Source organism: Lepidochelys kempii, chromosome 1 (genome assembly GCF_965140265.1).
Source record: "Lepidochelys kempii isolate rLepKem1 chromosome 1, rLepKem1.hap2, whole genome shotgun sequence".
In the NCBI taxonomy this organism is placed as follows: Eukaryota; Metazoa; Chordata; order Testudines; family Cheloniidae; genus Lepidochelys; species Lepidochelys kempii.
Window position 1 is genome coordinate 53,394,128 of NC_133256.1, and position 20,228 is coordinate 53,414,355.

Consider the following 20,228-nt stretch of genomic DNA (forward strand, 5'->3'; position numbering starts at 1 on the left):
ACCAGTCTCTGTCAACACAAGAAATGCCTTCCAGGTCTCTGCAAGCCCTGCTCTCTCTTTACAGGTTAATGGCAGATACACTCCAATCTCTCAGTCCTCTGAGCATCTCCCTAGATTGCCCAGCCCCTGGTCCACTGGACACTCACAGAATTCCCAGATCCTTTGTTCCTGAAGGAATAGCACACTACAGCTTACCGGTCACACCATAGGACACAGCTCTGGTTAATGCACGGCACTTAGATTTGCTTATAGAGAAAGCAAGTATCAGTTTATTTAACAAAGAACAGAAATTCAAATCATGGCAAGTAGAAATATTGGAATCAAAGGGTTGCATATAAAATACACTCATAACATGCATACTAAACTTATCTGCCAAGACACTGTCATGTCATATAGAGCAAAAGTTCACCCAAAATCCTTCCAGAGTATTACACCCAGGCTTGGCTGTGATCTTACATTCACAAGACAAGTCACACTGTCTTCTTGCCTCTTCAGTGGAAAGATCCAGAGTTTGTCTGTGTCCCTACAGTTATAGTCCAAAAATCCATTGTCTTCTCTTGCAAACATGATTATCCTTGCTGCTTGTGCTTTCCTGTTCTAGAATCTCCTCTGGAGAATCACGCTGTCTGGAGTGGTTCGCAACCATGAGTGCCAACCTGTCAAGAAACAGGGAAGAGACTCCAAACTGATTGTGTGTTTTATAATTAGATGTCACCGACCCAGAAACAAATGTGAACTCCTGAAGCAGTGTAACAGTCTTACCATAGATTCACAGTCGCCTTGTGCATTCCAGTCTATCTTGCCACCCAGGAAAGCTGGATTTAGTGATAGTTGGTTGCTATACACCAAAGATCACAAAATATTCAGGTTGCTCCCAGCCCCAAGAGACTAGTCACTTACCTCATGTCAACTTGCATCTTGGATCTCTCATCAAAAACAGTTTATTACAGGACTGGCTATAAGCATTAACTAATGATGTATTAGCTAGGAAAAATAAATGAAAGAGTTATGATATGGTTAAAGCAGGCAAGAACATATACACAACTGAGTCAGTCTATGGTTTTAAAATATGGTAGAGTTGCAGTAATTTGTCAGCTCTGAATGTCTTTTTGAGGGCTACACCAGGGTTGTCTCTGGGGATTTCTGCTTCTGTTTCATAGCTCCAGCCCTGTGAGGGTGCAAACAACAAAAAAGAGGTGACAAATTTTCTTGTCAGCTATTTTTATTTCCTTCTTCTAGAATTCAAGCTGATGGGATGAGCCCTTTTGTACGTAGCCTCTTCATGGGTGGGAAAGGAAAATTAATAAAGTCTTTGTATTGTGATGTCCCACAATGGCCCATTTAGTTTTGTTAGCCTTCTTGACAGTTAGGCAACGATCCCTCCTGACTAGGTTCATAGTTTCAGAGCAAACATTTTTTACAGTCATAAAGCAAAAACTTACATTTTGCCTTATAGCTTGTGATAAAGATACTATAAGTGAGATTAATGCATGCAGCAATTTACAAGCATTTCATAAAGTCTAAAAATTAAATGCTCTAAGTCCAATACCATTGTAACCTTACTAACACACAGGTAAACCAGACTGGTTTCCAGCAATGAATTTGTCAATGCTTGGCTGAGTCCAAAAGCTTTGGCAAGAGCAGTCAGCTGGTCTTGATTTGCATTTTGCTCAGACTGTAAATAGGCATTCATGTAAAGGATGCATTACTCAATTTATATGGAAACAGACCGATAGATAAACATTTTCTGCCTGAAAGAAACTGGTTTTTCAACTTCTGGTGATGGGTCCCAATTCACAGACCGTAAGAATATAATTTTCAGTATACATACGTAACTCCTTACATGTTATCCGTACATACATTTCACAATGATTATGATGATCCGTGTGACACAGGCTTCCGGTAGAGACCTTATATAACATGCTTTGCTGAACTAGTATGTAGATACCAGATGCAATGGATCCTTGTAACCCTATGTTGCCCTCTTCCTCTCAGCATCGAGGAGTCCCTTGGTTACAAACAACAAACAGCATTTATATTATAATACATAATGGATGTCAAAACCAAAACATATGAATACAGGCAAACCTAATTAAACTGGGATTGGTTTATTCATGTCTCAGCAGCTGAAAGTTATATGCTAACCAGTGACAGAGCAGGTGCAGCCTGCATCATTGACTAGATTATTTAAAACTGCTGTTTTATTCAACTCCAAATAAAACACAAATTGCAAGCTAATTCGGATGAACTCAGTCATACTGTAATTAGAGTCCAAGAGTATGGGGGTGTGCAAGGTTCCTTACATTTAGAAGAAGAGTACATTTTCATAATCAAGTCTCTGGAACGTTGTAAATCACTCTGCTGTTTAAGAGGAAGCCCCACAAGATTGTTTCGGTGGCGGAGTGATGTGCAGAGGCAGGCAATTTCGAGTGAGCGCTTTGTGGAGCAAAGGACCCAGGGAGCCACCACCACATAGGGAGATGTGACTATTTAGCTTTAATGTTAAAAAGGCTGCACTCAACCCCTCTATTAGGCAAATTCAGCCTTAGTGTGAATCGGTGGAACTCCGCTGAAGTCAATTGTGTTTCACAGGTACGCTAGGTCTGAATTTGGTGCTATGTTGTAGTGAGAATGTAATGCTCTGAAAACCCAAAAACAGAAATATGAAGGGCCCTAGCATTCTGTGCACAACTCTCATTAATACCAATGGAAGAGCATGTGAGGATCTAGGCCAGTATATGGAGCTAAGTCTCCACAATATAGCTGATGTGGTTCTTAATGGAAACTCGAGGTCAAACATGATATGGCTATTATGGGCTAATCTGGAAAGTACAGGGTACAATATACTTCTCAGCACATGGTACTGTAAAGTGGATAAACACTACTCATCCTAGAGTAAAACCCAATACAAATCTGTTTAGGAAGATCGGAATTAATCATTCAAAACTGACATAACTCTTCCCACAGCAACCACACCTCTGGAACTCTGTCCAATTTATTTGGCCAGCCCCACTGTACAATTTTCCGAGGTTATTAAGCCACAAAGTGGTAACTAGAACAAACATCATAACCGTGGCATACATAATTGTATATAAAAAAACAATTGGAAATATACAAACAGAAAAATATGTTTTGAAATGTAATATCAGTTAATTTTATGATTAATAAACGTGCAAGTTCATCAGTTGGGAAATGCTGAATTACATTCTACGATCATGCTGCTTTCCTTGAAATAAATGAGAGATTTTTGCTTGTCTTGTCTATTGGAGATTGGGAAAGGACTGTTTTTTACTAGGTTATTTGTTCGGTACCTAGCACAGATGAGGCCCAAATCTCAGATGGGGTCTCTAGGCACTATTGCAAAATGAATAATTATAGTTTAGAAAGCAACCATATATTTCTAAAGAGAGTATTAAAATTATGGGATCTCTTCTACACTCGGGGTAAAATCCTAGCCCATTGAAGTTAATGGCAAAACATCCAAGATGTGATCATTCCCTTCTATTCAGCATTGGTGAGGCCTCATCTGGAGTACTGTGTCCAGTTTTGGGCCCCACACTACAAGAAGGATGTGGAAAAATTTGGAAAGAGTCCAGCAGAGGGCAACAAAAATGATTAGGGGGCTGGACAACATGACTTATGAGGAGAGGCTGAGGGAACTGGGATTGTTTAGTCTGCAGAAGAGAAGAATGAGGGGGGATTTGATAGCTGCTTTCAACTATCTGAAAGGGGGTTCCAAAGAGGATGGATCTAGACCGTTCTCAGTGATATCAGATGACAGAACAAGGAGTAATGGTCTCAAGTTGCCGTGGGGGAGATTTAGGTTGGATATTAGGAAAAACTTTTTCACTAGGAGGGTGGTGAAGCACTGGAATGGGTTACCTAGGGAGGTGGTGGAATCTCCTTCCTTAGAGGTTTTAAAGGTCAGGCTTGACAAAGCCCTCGCTGGGATAATTTAAATTGCGGATTGGTCCTGCTTTGAGCAGGGGGTTGGACTAGATGATCTCCCGAGGTCCCTTCCAACCCTGATATTCTGTGATTCAATGGAGCTAGGATTTCCACCCTGATGTCTGCATAACTCACATTAGACCAACATGGTGTTAGGGGGACACTGCTGTTGGAGGCGCTTGGCTAAATTCTGCTCAGTTACACTAGTATACAGCTGAAGTAACTCGACTGATGTCAGTGGAGTCAAATCAAAGTAAATCTGGAATAAATGAGGAAAGAATTTGACTCTTTGTCTTTCAGATGACATGCAAAACCAATATCCTTACCCCACTGGTGATCATTACAGATCCCGCAGCATTTTTCATATCTGCAAGGCATTAGCTCTGGTATCCTGGCCAAAATCCAGCTTGGGTAATCATTTGTAATAAATAAAATAATATTTCACATGTACACATCATGGGTATTATTCTCCCCATGTCATAGATAGGCCCAGAGAGGATAAGTGACAGGCCCACAGTCACAATGCAAGTCAGTGGCAAAGCCAGATATTAGAATCCAGGTGTTCAGACACTCAGTCTTTAGATTTATTCACATGACCATGACTTTCCAAAATGGCATACTGCCTAGCTGAGACTGGCAACTTCATTTTTGGTTGGATCAACTATCCTTCACTTCCTGACCTAAAATGTGTAGGGTGGCCATGTCTGTCAATTGTTGCTATGTTTCAGCCCAAAGACTGATGAAGTCACTTGTGAATAGTTTGTATATCAGTCTGCGAGGTTAATGATCCTTTTGAAGGAAAGGTGTTCTATAACTGTGACAGGTTCTTATGGGAGTTAAATTGTGTACACGTTAGGGGCAGAATGTACCCAAAAGGAGTATGAAGGATGTGATTATTTGCAAAAAATTTTTATGGAGATCTAAGAAATGAACCGATTCATCCGATGACACTATAATGCATTTCCAGTACTGATCAGAGAGAAATTTATTTACAGAGATTTTCAAATACAAACATAATAGCACATTTATATACTTTTTTTACAAAAATGAATATTGAAATGATAAACATGGTACAGCACAATACAACAACAATGAGCTAAACGTAACGATGACAAAATCTATATCTGGAAGACGTTTCCCATTAGTCTTACGTAACCAACAATATCCTACAGTGCCATGAGTGGAATTCTCCATGGACTGAAAGATGTCCATTTACTGCCCTTCATAATAGTACTATAGGCAAAGCCCCTATATATGCTGAGTAAAATGTCGCATTTTTGTAATAATGCTGAAAACACAGAAGCTAAATAAAAATTCTATAGGGCTGAATAAGCAGTGAATAAAAGTTTTGGGAAAAAGAGTAGAGAGAATATACAAAATACTGTTAAAGTGGCTTATTGGTCCATTTATTAGGTTTCACGTGTAGTTTAAAAAGTGGTATAACATTGAATTTTAAACCATCCAATGAATTAAAAAAAAGAAAAAATGCACCAGTAAGTTTGCATTTTATTTGTTCTGTGCCATGGTCTATACGTGTGTGTGTGTGTTGTGCTGAAGGGGAACTTTGGAAGATTATACCCTACCCAAAATATTATTTTCACTAGTCTTTCAATTCATTGGTACACCCATACCTTCACAATTTACCAAAGGGGAGCATTCCTAGCTCGTAAAATTGAATTCTTCCAGAACAGATCAGAAATATACTCTGTCAAGCAAGAACTGCCCATGCCTTCCAAGATTCGCAGTGTTTGGTCCAGCTTTCCAGACTCCCCACCCTCCCCGCAATTCAGTGTCACCTCATGTCCTTGACCAGGTGCATTCTCATTTCACACTGACTGTTCTGCAGTTAGGAGCTAAAGCACTTTTTTCAGAAGAAGTCTGCAAGTCACTTCGGCCTCTTGAAGCTCATTCATTCTCTAAACTGGACTCTCAGGCCGCCAGCCTCAGTAAGGGTACTGTTTCTGTTTCTTGCCAGAGAAGCAGGCCAACCAAGTGCAGATTAACATAGCGGCAGCTGCTCCTCCTCCGGTGCAGTAGTAAGCCCAGCCAATTTCACAAGTACCTAAGATGAACAAACAAACCAAGGAAACCATGTTTTATTCAAGAAGAAAGGTTTGCTTTCACCATAACTTTATAAGCTCTTTCCTTTTGGAGGCAAATGAAAACAGAAGTAACCAAATACAGCTTATGGTGCTGTGCATTTTATCTTCTGTATCAGCTTATTGGTTTCATTCTCCTTGTAAGCAACTTATATTTATACACCTCCATCCAAAGCCTTCCTATTATGGTAGAAGGCAGCCAGATATCGGTGCTATCTAATCTATCTAGGTGCTCATGAATTTGGTGTCTGAGCTTACAGGAACTTTCTTGCTCTTTTTTTTTTTTGGTATTAAATGTAATGCTAATGCGAGGTACTGGAAGGCTGTAAATATCTCAGGGCAGTGACTGCGTCATCTTATGCATTTATGTAGTGCTTAACACACTTGTCTTGACTGGTGCTTCTCAGCACTACTGTAATGAGTGAAACACTGAACATGGCCACCTGAAAAAGGTACAAGTCATTAAATGATACAGATCCACAGAATCCTGTCTATAGTATGGCTAATTAGAAAATTGGCATAAGCACTTCAGGATCTCAGAGATATTTACAATATGGATTTATTACATAGTGTTTATATGGACAGAAAGTCTGTGTTGGAATGTACACTTGAGCCAAATAGGTTCTCTAGGGTCCTTTTACCAATCTAAACAGCATCAAATCCAACAGGGAATCTGGGCTATTGCCAAGGGAATATTAAATTCTGAAACTTTTTTTTCCTCCTGAGTAGTTGTGAATGGATGGTCCAGAGGTCCCAGATTCAATCCTGCCCGCCAGCGACCGGGGTCTGTTGGTGTTACAGTTGCACATGTGTAAAGGGATTGCCTGCATGCATTTCTTGCAGAATTGTAGCCTACATTTCCAAACCTCAATGAATAAAGGTATTTAGACTTCACTGTACACTACTCCTCTTTCCTCAGACTGATGCCAATCTGCTGGAAGGGACAGAGCTGTGGAGTCTGCCTGTTAGAAATTTTCACACCTGAAGCAAAACTGGTGAATCTATGAAGATACAGAACCCCGCCCCTTTCTCTAGTGTAGTTATACAAGTCTGTCATAACAAAAAGCAGGGCTTCTGGGCCTTTCTTTAAAAAAATGCTTCTAAAATAACATTTATAAAACTGTGAAATTTACACTGCAAAAATGTCCTGTCTACTTCACCATTTCCCCAAAGAAGGAAACTCAACAAGTTTTGGACAGTTCCACTAAAATAGAGAGGACATTGCCTTAAACTGCATAAAACAAGCAGCTGCGAATGACTGGGCCTTTATTACCTTTTTGCATAATGAAAGAGCAGGAGTGTTTTAGGCTGCTGGTGAAGAGAGACTTTAAAAAGTGAAAAATATCATCCGAGCGGATTCCTCTGGGTTTCAGAGGAGTTCCAAATACAACTAAGAGGCTGGCTGCTCGTTACTGACCTGAGGTCCAGTGCTCCTTCTAGAGTTCTCAAAAAGAAAAGGAGGACTTGTGGCACCTTAGAGACTAACAAATTTATTTGAGCACAAGCTTTCGTGAGCTACAGCTCACTTCATCGGATGCATTCAGTGGAAAATACAGTGGGGAGATTTATATACACAGAGAACATGAAACACACCATAACCAGAGTGATCAGGTAAGGTGAGCTATCATCAGTGGCGGGGGACGGGACTTTTGTAGTGATAATCAAGTTGGGCCATATCCAGCAGTTGACAGGAACGTGTGAGGAACAGTTGGGGGGGGGGGGGGGGCTAATAAACATGGGGAAATAGTTTTACTTTGTGTAATGACCCATCCACTCCCAGTCTTTATTCAAGCCTAAGTTAATTGTATCCTGTTTGCAAATTAATTCCAATTCAGCAGTCTCTCATTGAAGTCTGTTTTTGAAGTTTTTTTATTGAAGAATTGCCACTTTTAGGTCTGTAATCGAGAGACGAAAGAGACTGAAGTGTTCTCCGACTGGTTTTTGAATGTTATAATTCTTGACGTCTGATTTCTGTTCTGTCTACCTATATTTAATTCACCTAAATTGGGAACACTCAGAGGATTTAGTTTGCCTACAACCCTTTCAAGAAACGAAAGAAGCAAAACTATTTAAATTGTTCCCCTGCTGTCTATAATGGTTCGTCAGACAAGCCTCCGAGCTTACTTGGTTGGCAGATAGCTGTTTTCAATGCAGGGGAAAACTACACTTGACAGTTAAAGTAGAGGTTGCTGGCATTGAAAATAGGTTAGCAGTGGAGCGGACAGCCCCACTCCCTGCCAAGTCCAGCGAGAGAGAGAGAGAGAGAGAGAGAGGCTGTGGGGCTGGTTTCCACAGCGACCGCAAATCAGAAGGGTCGATGTTTTTTATTTTGTTTTGTTTTCTTTCTTTGTCAAGCCTGACCTTAAAAATTTCTCAGGAGGGAGATTCCACCACCTCCCTAGGTAACCCATTCTAGTGCTTCACCACCCTCCTTGTGAGAGAGTTTTTCCTAATATCCAACCTAAACCTCCCCCACTGTAACTTGAGACCATTACTCCTTGTTCTGTCATCTGGTACCACTGAGAACAGTCTAGATTCATCCTCTTTGGAACCCCCTTTCAGATAGTTGAAAGCAGCTATCAAATCCCCCCTTATTCTTCTCTTCTGCAGACTAAATAATCTCAGTTCCCGCAGCCTCTCCTCATAAGTCATGTGCTCCAGCTCCCTAATCATTTTTGTTGCCCTCCGCTGGACTCTCCAATTTTTCCACATCCCTCGATCTGATGGCAATGCTCCTGTTTATACAGTCCAAAATGCCGTTAGCCTTCTCGGCAACAAGGGCACACTGTTGAATCGTATCCAGCTTCTCGTCCACTATCACCCCAGGTCCTTTTCTGCAGAACTGCTGCTTAGCCATTCGGTCCCTAGTCTGTAGCAGTGCATGGGATTCTTCCGTCCTAAGTGCAGGACTCTGCGCTTGTCCTTGTTGAACCTCATCAGATTTCTTTTGGCCCAGTCCTCTAATTTGTCTAGGTCCTGCTGTATCCTATCCCTACCCTCCAGCATATCTACCACTCTTCCCAGAGTAGTGTCATCTGCAAACTTGCTGAGGGTGCAAGCCACGCCATCCTCCAGATCATTAATAAACAAAAACTGTCCCCAGGACCGACCCTTGGGGCACTCTGCTTGATACCGGCTGCCAGCTAGACATGGAACCATTGATCACTACCCATTGAGCCTGATGATCTAGCCAGGTTTCTATCCACATAACAGTCCATTCATCCAGCCCATAGTTCTTTAACTTGCTGGCAAGAATACTGTGGGAGACTGTATCAAAAGCTTTGCTAAAGTCAAGGAATAACACGTCCACTGCTTTCCCCAGACCTCTCCCCCTGTTCAGGGGATAGAGCCCAGGAGCCCACTCCCTTATGCCCTTGGGGATAGGAGGCACTGCAGGCACAGAGCCATCACATCTCTGTTGCAGGGGTTGGGAAGAGGGGTGGGGGCAGATTCCCTGTATTGTGTAGAGGAATTTAAAGGAGACCACACAGCCTGAGATCACCACCAGCTCAGAAATGGAATAGTCAATGGGAGAAGGTGCAGCCTCTATCTGGGAAAAACTGCCCTATTGGAGAAAAAGGAGACATCTGCTCTCCCACCTCAAGACACCTACCCATCCCACAGGTCATTTTTATTTGGGCCAGATTGAGGCAATCCTGGGTCCTAAGCACACCATGACACAGCGGCCCCTGTGGCTCAGTTTTCGTGGCACATTTTGAATGGGGTTGGCAGAGGACTCCCTTCCCTCCCATAGAGGCAAGAGCAGCAGCATGAGGCCCTCTTCCTCCCTCCAGGAGCAGCAGCAGGGGCCATCCTTCCCTCTGGAGCAGCAGGGGTGACAGCAAGTGTCCCCTGTGCCCTCTAGAAAGGCAGAGTTGGAAGCTGCTTACCCCCAGGCACTGGGGTATAGCGGAGGCGGGGAGGTGGGGTGGGGTGTCAAGCCACAGGCCTGCCATATGCGTTTTGGGCACACCTCATTCTCTGTTGGGTGGTGTTGGCAGCATTCCCACTGCAGCAGATATTGGAGTTCAGAACCTGTGAAGATGAATGGGAAGCTCTCACCTCTGAGAGCAATTATGTCAGGCTGTCTGCAGGACCACAGCACTGTTAAACTTGTTGCATGTTTTCGGGGTTTTCTTCACAATCCTGAGGCCTGGAAACTGTTTTCAAAAAAAGAAAGAGAGCTGCGACTCTGACACAATCAAATGACTTGAGGAGCTGGGCTCTATGAATGGGCCTATATAGCCTACGCCTTAGTCCAGCCCTGGGAGGGCAGCCAGACTTAGCGACTTGCTAGGTCCCACTTTTGTGGCTACTCCATAAGGATTAATACCACCTTTGGTGGTGGCCTCTGTGGCTCCTGTGCAGGACCAGAATCCTTCAAGTGTTGCCAAAGGGTGGGAAGCTTGGCTGAAGGAGGACCTTCAGGACCTTATGTCATTAGCCACCCAATCCTAGAAAAGGTCTGAGTCCCACTGTGGAGCAGGTGTGGAGATCCTTCAACTCCCCTACAGCATGGCAAGTCTGGCTGGTGCAGAGCCAAAAGTAAGAGTTTAGCCTGCCGGTGCTCTAATGTATAGGACATATTCCAGTATGTGTTCCTGACTATTGACAGCAATTTATAACACCGATATACCCCCTTTCTTCCTAAAGGATCCCACATTCCTTTCCAATCTACCTTCCCACCAGAATAAGCTTATTTGCCACGTCGGAGGGAGAATCTACTGCTTGATAATCATGCACAGCAACATCACAAAACAGTTAGTGAAGAAGAATCCTTTAACCAATGGAAAGCTCAGGTGGAATTCAGGCAAGCAGAATGCAGTCACTAAGGTCAGGCTATGTTCTCAGGCTATTGAGGAAGTGGGAAGCTTTTTTATATATATTATATTCTGCTGTAGTACTTTATGTTTTTAAGCTCTGGGATACATGCCCAGAGATGATGATTGGTGCAGATAGCTGGATTTTACAACAGAGAACTCTTATCTAATAAATATTTCTTGTACATGGAAAAATCCATTCTTTTTGCCTCTACACAAGCATAACAACAATTTCAGCTGGGATTTTCAAAAGAAGCTGGCAAACCAGGTGTCAAGTCATGCCAAGGGCCCCAGGCCTCACTGAACACTGACAAATGCATATCTGGAAACTAATTGGGCTCACCTGTGTGTTAGTACTGTTAAAATAGGTATTAGATTTATAGAGACATTTAGTGTGTGGACTGTATGAAATGCTTGTGAATTGCTATATGCAATAATCTCACTTACAATATTTGTACCCCATGCTGTAAGGTAATATTTAAGTGTTTGCTTTGTAACTATAGTAGTGTTTTCTATGAAACTGGAAACACCCCCGAGTCAGGAGAGAAGCATTACCAAGTGTGAAATACTAGTTTACCACAACGGGTGTCATCTCCTGCCCAACAAAAGAAGGCCCACAGAAGGCCAGTGGACAAAAGACTATTGATTGCTCTCCCCACACCCAGGAAGAGAGGATGTGTACAAACCCTCATCCCATTACTGTTTGAATGCTGGGCGAAAGGAATAAAAATCCCTGACCAGAAGGCTCTGTATCACTATGCTGCTTGGAATTTGGAGAGGGCAATATTTCTAAGCATAAGCAAGGGATCCCCAAGCTGTTTAGCTTGGATTAGCCCTAAAGGACATACAGAGCTTGCACATTACAGCAGCTTCTATTACTTTTTGAAACCTACAACTGTGACTCATTTGTGTGTTTATGTTTACCTGCTTTAACCCTGTAAATAACTCTTACTACTTTTTCCTAGTTAATAAATCTTTATTTTCTTTCTTACAGGGTTGGTTACAAGCGTTATCTTTGGTGAGGTATCTAAGGTACCATTGATCTGGGGTCAGTGACTGGTCCTTTGGGACTGGGAGTAACCTGAATATTGTGAGTTTTGGTGTAGGGGACCATCTGTCACAAAGCCAGGCTTGCCTGGAAGTGCCCAAGGGGACTGTCTGACTCCATCTCAAGGCTGTTATAGTACTTAAGAAGTCACACTTGACACCTGGTTGGTGATATCTAATTATAGAACAAACAACCAATTTGGGGGGTTGTGCCCTGGTTTGTAACAGTCTGCCCTGAGGTTGGCACTCACATTCACGAGCCACTCCAGACATCTTCACAAAGCCTCAGGAAGATGGGTGGCTAAATCTCTGAAGCTGGTTTGAAAATCCCTGTATTCATAACACATCTTTCAGGGGGCTTCTGTCTGTCTTGGAAGGGTGATGGACTCCATCTAACAGTTCCTTTTGGTCACTAGCTACTCCCAGGATGTGTCTTCTAAAACAACAAAATAAGAATTCTACCACTGCCTTGAGATATGTCACTTTTTCTTGTGATGATCCCGAATACAGAAAGTTCTGGCTGAAATGCTACTTTAAAAGAACCAGGACCAAAAATTCACCTGCTGGGATCATTCAGAATGTCTCAATCATGCCCTTAGGGAAACAGGAAGGAATAAGGAGACTTGACTTCTGCATGGGGTAAATTCAACTTTTGTATCTTGGCAGAGGACAAGGGAGAGATGTATAGTGAGGAATGTGTTTATGGATGATGAGCCAGCTGCTAGATCAGTGTCACAGCGTTGCTTGAGAAATACAGGATGCACATTCAACCTTGGACTTGGCAAGCCAAGGTTTCCCCCCTCACTGTGCTCCATTTTCCCCAAGGAACACCGTCACCCCCTTTGATCATATAAGGAATGGCAGGCAGTCTGTTGCTCTTTCAAGCTTGCCAGAGGGAGCAAGGTCAAGAGGAACAAGTAAAGGGACAGGGAAGTACAGCAGGGTGGTTGAAAGAACACTGGGACACTGACCTTAGAGCAACAGTGACACAAAAGTCAACCTGCTCATTAGTTCCATTGAGTGCCAGAAGCAGTGGGAATCTCTTGCTAAAATAGCTTGATGTATACGTGGAGGCTGCAGAATGGGGCAGCATTCAGAGCTGTAACACTGAAGAGGAGCCTGCTGTTGGAAAGGGTGAAGTGTTCTCTGCAGTGTTCTAATTACAGTTCTCAAGCCAACAATAAAATGTTTCAAATTTACCTGCTGAAATTAACGATCATCTACCACAAATGGCCAAGTGTTACACTGAAACAATGGTACTCCCCTTGTAATCTTGTATTTCATGGTGGAGGGGATGCTCTAGTTTATGTTTTAGCTCCAGTGTTTTCATTTTGCTGCATGTACCAGCTATTTTAGTCCATTGCACCCTAAGGAAAGATTGTTGGTTGTCAATAATTGGGCAATTTAGCTGCAGTTTAACCTGTGAAATGACTTTTGCATTAAATTCTCTCATTTAGAAAGGTGGTAAAGTTTTGTAAAGGGCAGGATAGAGAATATTCAAATGATTAGGCTAGAGGCCAAATCAAATGGCAATACACAAGCAGAAATTATACACTTGAGAGCAAAAACATTTAGTTCTCCTGATTTATATTTGTATAGCAGTTATAACAGCAGCTAGCACAGCAGGGCCCTGATCCAGCAAAGCTCTTAAACAAATACTTCATTTTTATCGCAGTGACTTCAATGAGACTACTCACCTGCTGAAAGTTAAGCATGTGCTTAAGTGCTTTGCTGGATTGGGGCCTAAATTCATCCATCGGGTACAGTATTTTGCCTTGAGGGACTCTGACTTGCTAAGCATGATAAATATTGCTTTTTTATTTGATGCTCTGTTGTTGAAATCAAAGCTCTAAAAGGCACAGCAAAGTCCACGATTACATAACTAGGCAGTGCTCAAAATCCTGTGTGCGTGTGTGAGAGAGAGTGAATGTGTGAGAGTGGGGGAGAGAGAGAAAAAAATCCATGTGGGGATGGCATGGTTTAAGTTTCATGATAATGGAATTTCTCCAAGGATCTAAAAATACCTAAAATACTTTCCTATCTAAGTAAGTTGTCATGCATCATAGTTGCATGTTCTGGAATGATACTGTGCTCAGGGCCTACACTAGTTTTTATACACCAGTATTTACCTTCCAGTGCAGGACAGAGGAAGGGACTCTGGCTATTTTAGTCTGGCAGTAACAGGAGCTGGGGACTCATCGTTCTGCTGGTGTTGCATGCTCACTGGCCATTTGAAAGCTTTTGGTTTCGTTGGTGTTTTCTTGGCAAGGAAGTTGATAGGCAGCATAAATAATTGGAACTACGGGCCTTCTGACTGGTCAGTGGGGCAGCAGCATCCACCAACAGCCCAGGCAAGATTGGAGACAGCCAGCGAGACATTTTTTAAAATGGGGTTTAACGCTGCTGATATTTGGGTGGGGGGCGGCTAGAAATCAGTTTGGGGATTAACTCTCAAGTCACAGCCCTTAAATATATACTGCAGGTGAACAAAGTGGGGTGGGGGGCAGAGTGGGTGCATGGAACATTTCCCTCCATACCACCTGTCCCCAGTACAGGACGTAAAAACAATTACAGCCCAAGCTCCATTAGAAGCAAAGGCTGCTAGGACTAGGATCCTTGTAGGGAGCAGGGAGGGGTAAGAAGGAGTCAGGGTCACATCCAGTCAGTGAAGCTGGCTGGCTATAGAGGGAGCACACACTGTCCCCTCCTTAGGGGTGGACTTGGAGCTGCAGTAACCAGGATCTCTGAGTGACATGGTGTATAGTGCCTCCTGGTGGTTGCCCTGGGGCAGTCTTTCTCTCTGCACTGCTCCTTACTCAGAGCTATGCCTCAGCAGTATAATTTGGCCCACAATAGGAAAAGCAACCACAACACAAAGCTGTGGGTGTGTCCCAGCTGTCGTGAGAGTTACGGAGTGCATCACTTTAACAGCTTTCTGAAATAAATCTCCATGCTTTTTGCATGAGTGAATACATGGTCAGTCAAGTGAATGAATCCACAAGTGACGGAGTGAATGGCTGAGTCAATGGGGGTACAGACATCATTTGCTTAATTTCTGCTATGATTTCCATGGGCATGATATTGTTCCCATAATGCCATGGATTTCCCCAAAATTTAGCATGACAAATATGAAGCAGAGTTAATTTAGGCAGCTGGAGGAGTGGCTAATCCTTGATCTACCACAGGGCTCCACATGGGATCTGTTTACATAGATCCTGGGGCTTTAGTAGTATACTTTCAACTCATACCATCCTATAAAAAAATCACAAGTACTTAAAGCATTTCTGGAAATACATGTGATTTTTATCTAAAATATCCAATAAATGAAATGTATGAAAACTCCAGAATATAGGAGTGTCTGGGATATGAACCTATTACATTAATTGCAAGACCTAAAATAAGATTACTGTTGAAATCAATAAAACTTGCACTGGGCTAGAAGCCTGGAGAACCTGGCAAATGCTAATAACTTAGCTTTAAGTAGGATCCATTTTCTAAGACCAAGAAAAAAAGGGTTGAGAATTATTCCAACTGAGAAATACAGTGCTAAAAAGCATATGGCAAACATCACTGATTAATCCACACATCTAAAAACCCCTCCTACTTAGAAACCTTGTGCAGCAACTCTAGTAACCAGCTTTGCATGAGAGTCCAATACTAGGAGGGAATGTGAAATAATTTAATGAACCAGGGTATTTTTTTTTAAATCAGAGACTAAAAATGAAGAGAGAGATAAGTACAGGAATTGCAGGTCTGAATGCCACAAAGCTAATGGAAAAGATAATCAGCTAATAAAGAAGAGCTCAGCAGTTTGAGCATTGGCCTGCTAAACCCAGGGTTGTGAGTTCAATCCTTGAGGAGGCCATTTAGGGATCTGGGGCAAAAATTGGGGATTGGTCCTGCTTTGAGCAGGGGGTTGGACTAGATGATCTCCTGAGGTCCCTTCCAACCCTGATATTCTATGATTCTATGATAAGAGGATCTGATTATTTTGAAAGGAAACCAAGAAGAGTTCAAGAACTGAAGATTCTTTTTCTTTACACAGTGCGATTCTGACATGTAAAATAAGCTACAAAAGGCAGCAGTAGAAGTTACATCCTGAAATGCATACAGAAAGGAGTTAGGTACATGGAAGAAGTCAACGACAGAGAAGGTACAAACTACAGCTGAGTGAGTAATTTGGAACCAATGATGTATTTGGTGAAGTGTGCTCCTCTCTGTCCAGAGAACGTTGATGATTTTCTCAAAATTATCTGAACATTTTCCCCTTATTTTTAACAAGATGACACCCTATTTAATATTTGAAATTTGAGCTATGATGCTTTGTTGCTCAAAGAAAGCAATAGCAAATGGGAAGGGAGATGGTTCTTGAGACACACTCTCTGTTAGTGTGTGGTCTGGTGTGATGGGGTGTACCAGGCCCATTGAGGCCCTCCAGAAGGCCCTGCGGTCCTACCACACCCCAGGAAAAAAATCTCCATCTGTTTGTAGATAACTTGTGAACAGAAGTCAGATTTCTGACTGTTCATGACAAATAGTTTAAAAATCTTTTATAGTTAATAGTGTTCTAAAAAACATCCTGGTTTCTAAATCTCTTCTCCACAGTCTTATCCTTTGGATGTCGATGCTCAGCCAGGATGCTGAAATGCCACCTAGCTGTTTGACAAAGCTGTTCTATATTTGCAGTTTTCCCAAAGAGATGACTTTTGTGTTCTTTAGTAACTGTACTGTTTATAAAGGCAATTTATTATAATAATTATTTTAAGGCAATAGTGCCTATCAGTTAAATAGTTCTCTTGTGATCCTCTCTTCCAACCCTCTGGAAGCAGCAAAGGGAAATTATAATAAAGCTTTTAGACAAACATATCCCTTGACAGAAAGAAATTCTGAGATATTTAGAATGAAGTTTAGATGTATGCCTAGCACAGAACATGATGGAGAGGGGTGAGATATGACTATCAAATTCTGAAGTCTGTATTATACCTGTGTTGAAATATTGGCAGTGTGACCACATTCGTTTGGACTTGCAGCCTCCAGATAACTGCCCTGCTTAGGAAAGGTGTATGGCACATTGTGGAAAGGCCATCACAGAGAGCCATCAAGCTGCAATCTGGGGCTATCCACTTTGACTGACTCAACTACTGGCCCACCCCCATGGTACCAGACTCTTTCTAGACAGTGGCCTGCAAGTGAGCAAGCAACAATGACTGGCGGTGACAGTTTGAGCACGTGACCTGGAGATGGAGGCCCTATTTGGGAATAGGTTTCTGCTCTGTGCAGGGGGCAGACCATCACCACATGTAAGGAGGACTTTGGGGACAGAGAGGGAAGGAGAGACTCTGCCCAGCCTGAAACACTGATGACAGATAGACTCACAAGAGGGGTGAGACCAGACTGGGGAAGGGGGCACCTCAGGACTTATCTTGTTTTCAAAGATCTGTAACTCACGTTAAGAAATTCCTTTGCTAAGCCTGTGTTCCTTGCTTTCCTACATGTTGTCCTCAAAGGGTGTAGTGGGGTGGCTGCCCCAATCCTGCAGAAAAAGGGTTAAAAGCAGCCCTGGAGAGGGCTGCAGCAGGGGAAGGAATTAAGAACAGCTGGGGGAAGCTGACTGAGTTGCTGACTGCAGCTGTGGCCAGCTCAATCAGGGTCCAGCTGGCCCTATAAGAGGGCTGAGGGCCAGAAGCTAAGGTGTCTCACTCTAGTCCTGGAGTGGGAAGGGCTAGCTGCCTGAGAGTAAGGTACCTGAAACAGAGCAGTGCTGGGGAAGGGCAAAAGGGAGCTCCTGCCTGGTAAACCCCCAGGCTGCAGGTATTGTTGAAGGCCTATGAAAGGTACTGGGGCTGCAGAGGGGCAGCCTGGGAGTAGGCAGAGGCAGAGGCAGAGGCAGCTGGTCCTAACCCCTTGCCTATGATGAGTGGTCATTAGACTGACATCTGTCCCAATGAGTGGGGGCTAGTTGATGACTGGCAGTAGCCACTGAGGTGAGGCGGGTCTAGCGGGTTGGGGGCTCCCTGGGAAGGGAGACCCAGAGTGGGGGTCCTGCTGGGGCAGAACCCTGAGGGAAAGGGGGTCTGGGAGGGACACGGGGCCAGCAGCAGGCAAGACACCGGCCTGCAGAGGGTGCTCCAACACTTGAGGGAAAAAAGCAAATTCCCAGGATAACCAGCAGGAGGTGCTGCACTGGTGAGTCTTGTCCTGCTACAAAGGGGTTAAACTGGTAAGTCCAGAGAACCCACAACCTAGGTAGAACACAGGGGGAGAATCTGTCAGTGACTAGGGGCTCAGGAGGTCTGACTACAGTTTCAGGGTCTAGGAAAGCTTGATGGCAACATCCCACATCAGAAGGAAGAGGTTAGATAAGCTGTCTGAGCCCAGGAGTATGCCTTAAGAGTCCCAGATCTAGAAACAGTGACTAGCTTCTATCCCACACCCAACTTGCTTGGAAGCATGTGGTACCCAGTGACTGGGTCCAGTCACAACAAACTCTGCGGGGGTGGGGAAGGGGACTGGGTCATATTGTAACACTCTCCATTGAAAGCCCGTCAAGCCTTTGCAGCAGCATGCAGCTTCCAGAATATGGCTCGCAAAAAGGAAATGCCTGTGTCTGAAGAGTTCAATCTGCCAAAGCAAAGTGAGCAAAAAGTAGAGGCTCTGATATATCTCAGAGTACTAATAGAGAGAGAAGATGCTAAGAACATCTCCTCAAGATCTGTTTCTTTTAGTTAAATCTCTGAATGCTCAAAGCAATGGAGCACAGCTGGTTTGAGATCACTGTTGCCTTTATATGTAAAGGCTAAACCTCACACATTTAAAAACAAAAAGTTACACTAGAGTCCATGGTGTAGTAAAATACAAGCAAACCTCAATGAATGGGAGAAGAGTGTCTGCAGGATGCTCTAATATCTATGATCACAGACCAGAAAAAAGTTGAGCAGAGGAAGAAACCATGAAATTGAGCCAATTGTACAGTAATCTTCCAAGGAAAGTGGTGAGAGCCCCATGTCTGGAAAAAATGAAAACTACAGTGGACTAAGCCTTTGATAACATACTGACCTGTAGAAATATACTTTCTAGGTGTCACCCTATCATTTCAGGACTATCCCACTAAATGCCAGCTAAGGCTCAGTTTTGTAAGTCAAACTTAATATGTGATGTTTATTTTAAAGTCATTTAGAACTGATGTAAAAAACATTTTGGTGGCATCTCTGGATTTGTATAAATAATTATAGATATTTCCCTGGAGATTCAGTTCAGAAATGGTCTTGAAGGTGATTGTCAAACACAAAAGGCCATTAATAATGATAATACCTAGCACTTTTCATCAGTAGATCTCAAAGTGCTTTACAAAGGAGGGTCAGAATTACCACCACCATTTTACAGATGGGGAAACTGCACGGAGACAAGGTGATCCAGCAGGGAGGTGGTAGAATTGGGAACAGAACCCACATCTCTTAAGTCACCATTCAGTGTGCTATTCAAGGGGCCCAACTCTCCTTGAACAGCAAAAGAAGTTGGGCGTCTTACTCCTATTTTTGTCTCTGAAAGTCTCCTCTGACCCACACAGATTCCCCCGGCTTTTAAGTAAAGCGGCAGCATTTCAGAAACTTTTCATAATGGTGGCTCAGATTTTGCAAAATCTAAAAGCTGTCGCAAGTCTTTTGCACAGTCCTAATTCTGATGCAAATTCCTTTTGGTTCTTGACAAGCTCTCACCAACCTGTCAAACCTTTCTCTGCTGGGAACTTCACTTTTCAGCTGTTACTTCTGCGTGATGTGGTGGTGTGTTTTTGAAATACTGCATCTAGCCCAGACCAAATTAAATGTGTTCTACAACTGTTTGGATGAGATCCATTTAGAGAAAATGACTTGCTAATTACTCTTGCTGTAAATATGATCCTGTATATCTGAATCAACTTAACTTCTTTCAACTAGCAGCTCAGAACCACAATGGAGCTCTGATCTTGATTGGGGCCTTTGGGCAGCTCCACAATATAAATAATGAATAAATAACAGCATATGCTGTAACAGGAGATGGGAATGACTTTGATCCTTCCCTATATATTTGTGGAAGAATAAGAATCCCTTGGTACTTATGCTCCTTGCTTATGACTGGCATATCATCTGTGCCAACTGCGTTAGCCTGCAACCAAATGCTAATTTAGATAATTTATTATTGTAGCTTTCTTTCTGACAGGCAAAAAAAAGCATTAGTGCATGAGTCTAGTATATTGCAGGGTCTTCTACCGATATGGATGTTTGATCCGTGATAGGACTACATGAATTCTACTTGGCCGTATATATTCAGCTAAAAC

The 20,228-nt window shown here is 42.9% G+C and overlaps 1 protein-coding gene across 5 annotated transcripts in view; it reads right to left on the bottom strand.

The window, feature by feature from the left end:
• The window catches only part of LHFPL6 (LHFPL tetraspan subfamily member 6), a 249,540-nt gene that overhangs the window by 25,889 nt on the left and 203,423 nt on the right, over positions 1-20,228 (bottom strand). Inside the window, exons 4-5 of one of the 5 annotated variants that reach the window (XR_012158732.1) lie at positions 10,110-10,207; positions 457-2,008 (exon numbers count right to left, since the gene is read on the bottom strand). The exons of 1 other annotated variant lie outside the window; for it this stretch is intronic. Coding sequence is in view for 3 of the 4 variants with exons in the window: in XM_073342573.1 (XP_073198674.1) it covers positions 5,892-6,010 (119 nt within the window). In the remaining variant the exon portion in view is untranslated. Of the gene's footprint in view, positions 1-456; positions 2,009-4,915; positions 6,011-10,109; positions 10,208-20,228 lie in introns of those variants that run through there. 3 more of the 5 variants (XM_073342588.1, XM_073342600.1, XM_073342573.1) reach the window with 3 other exon arrangements.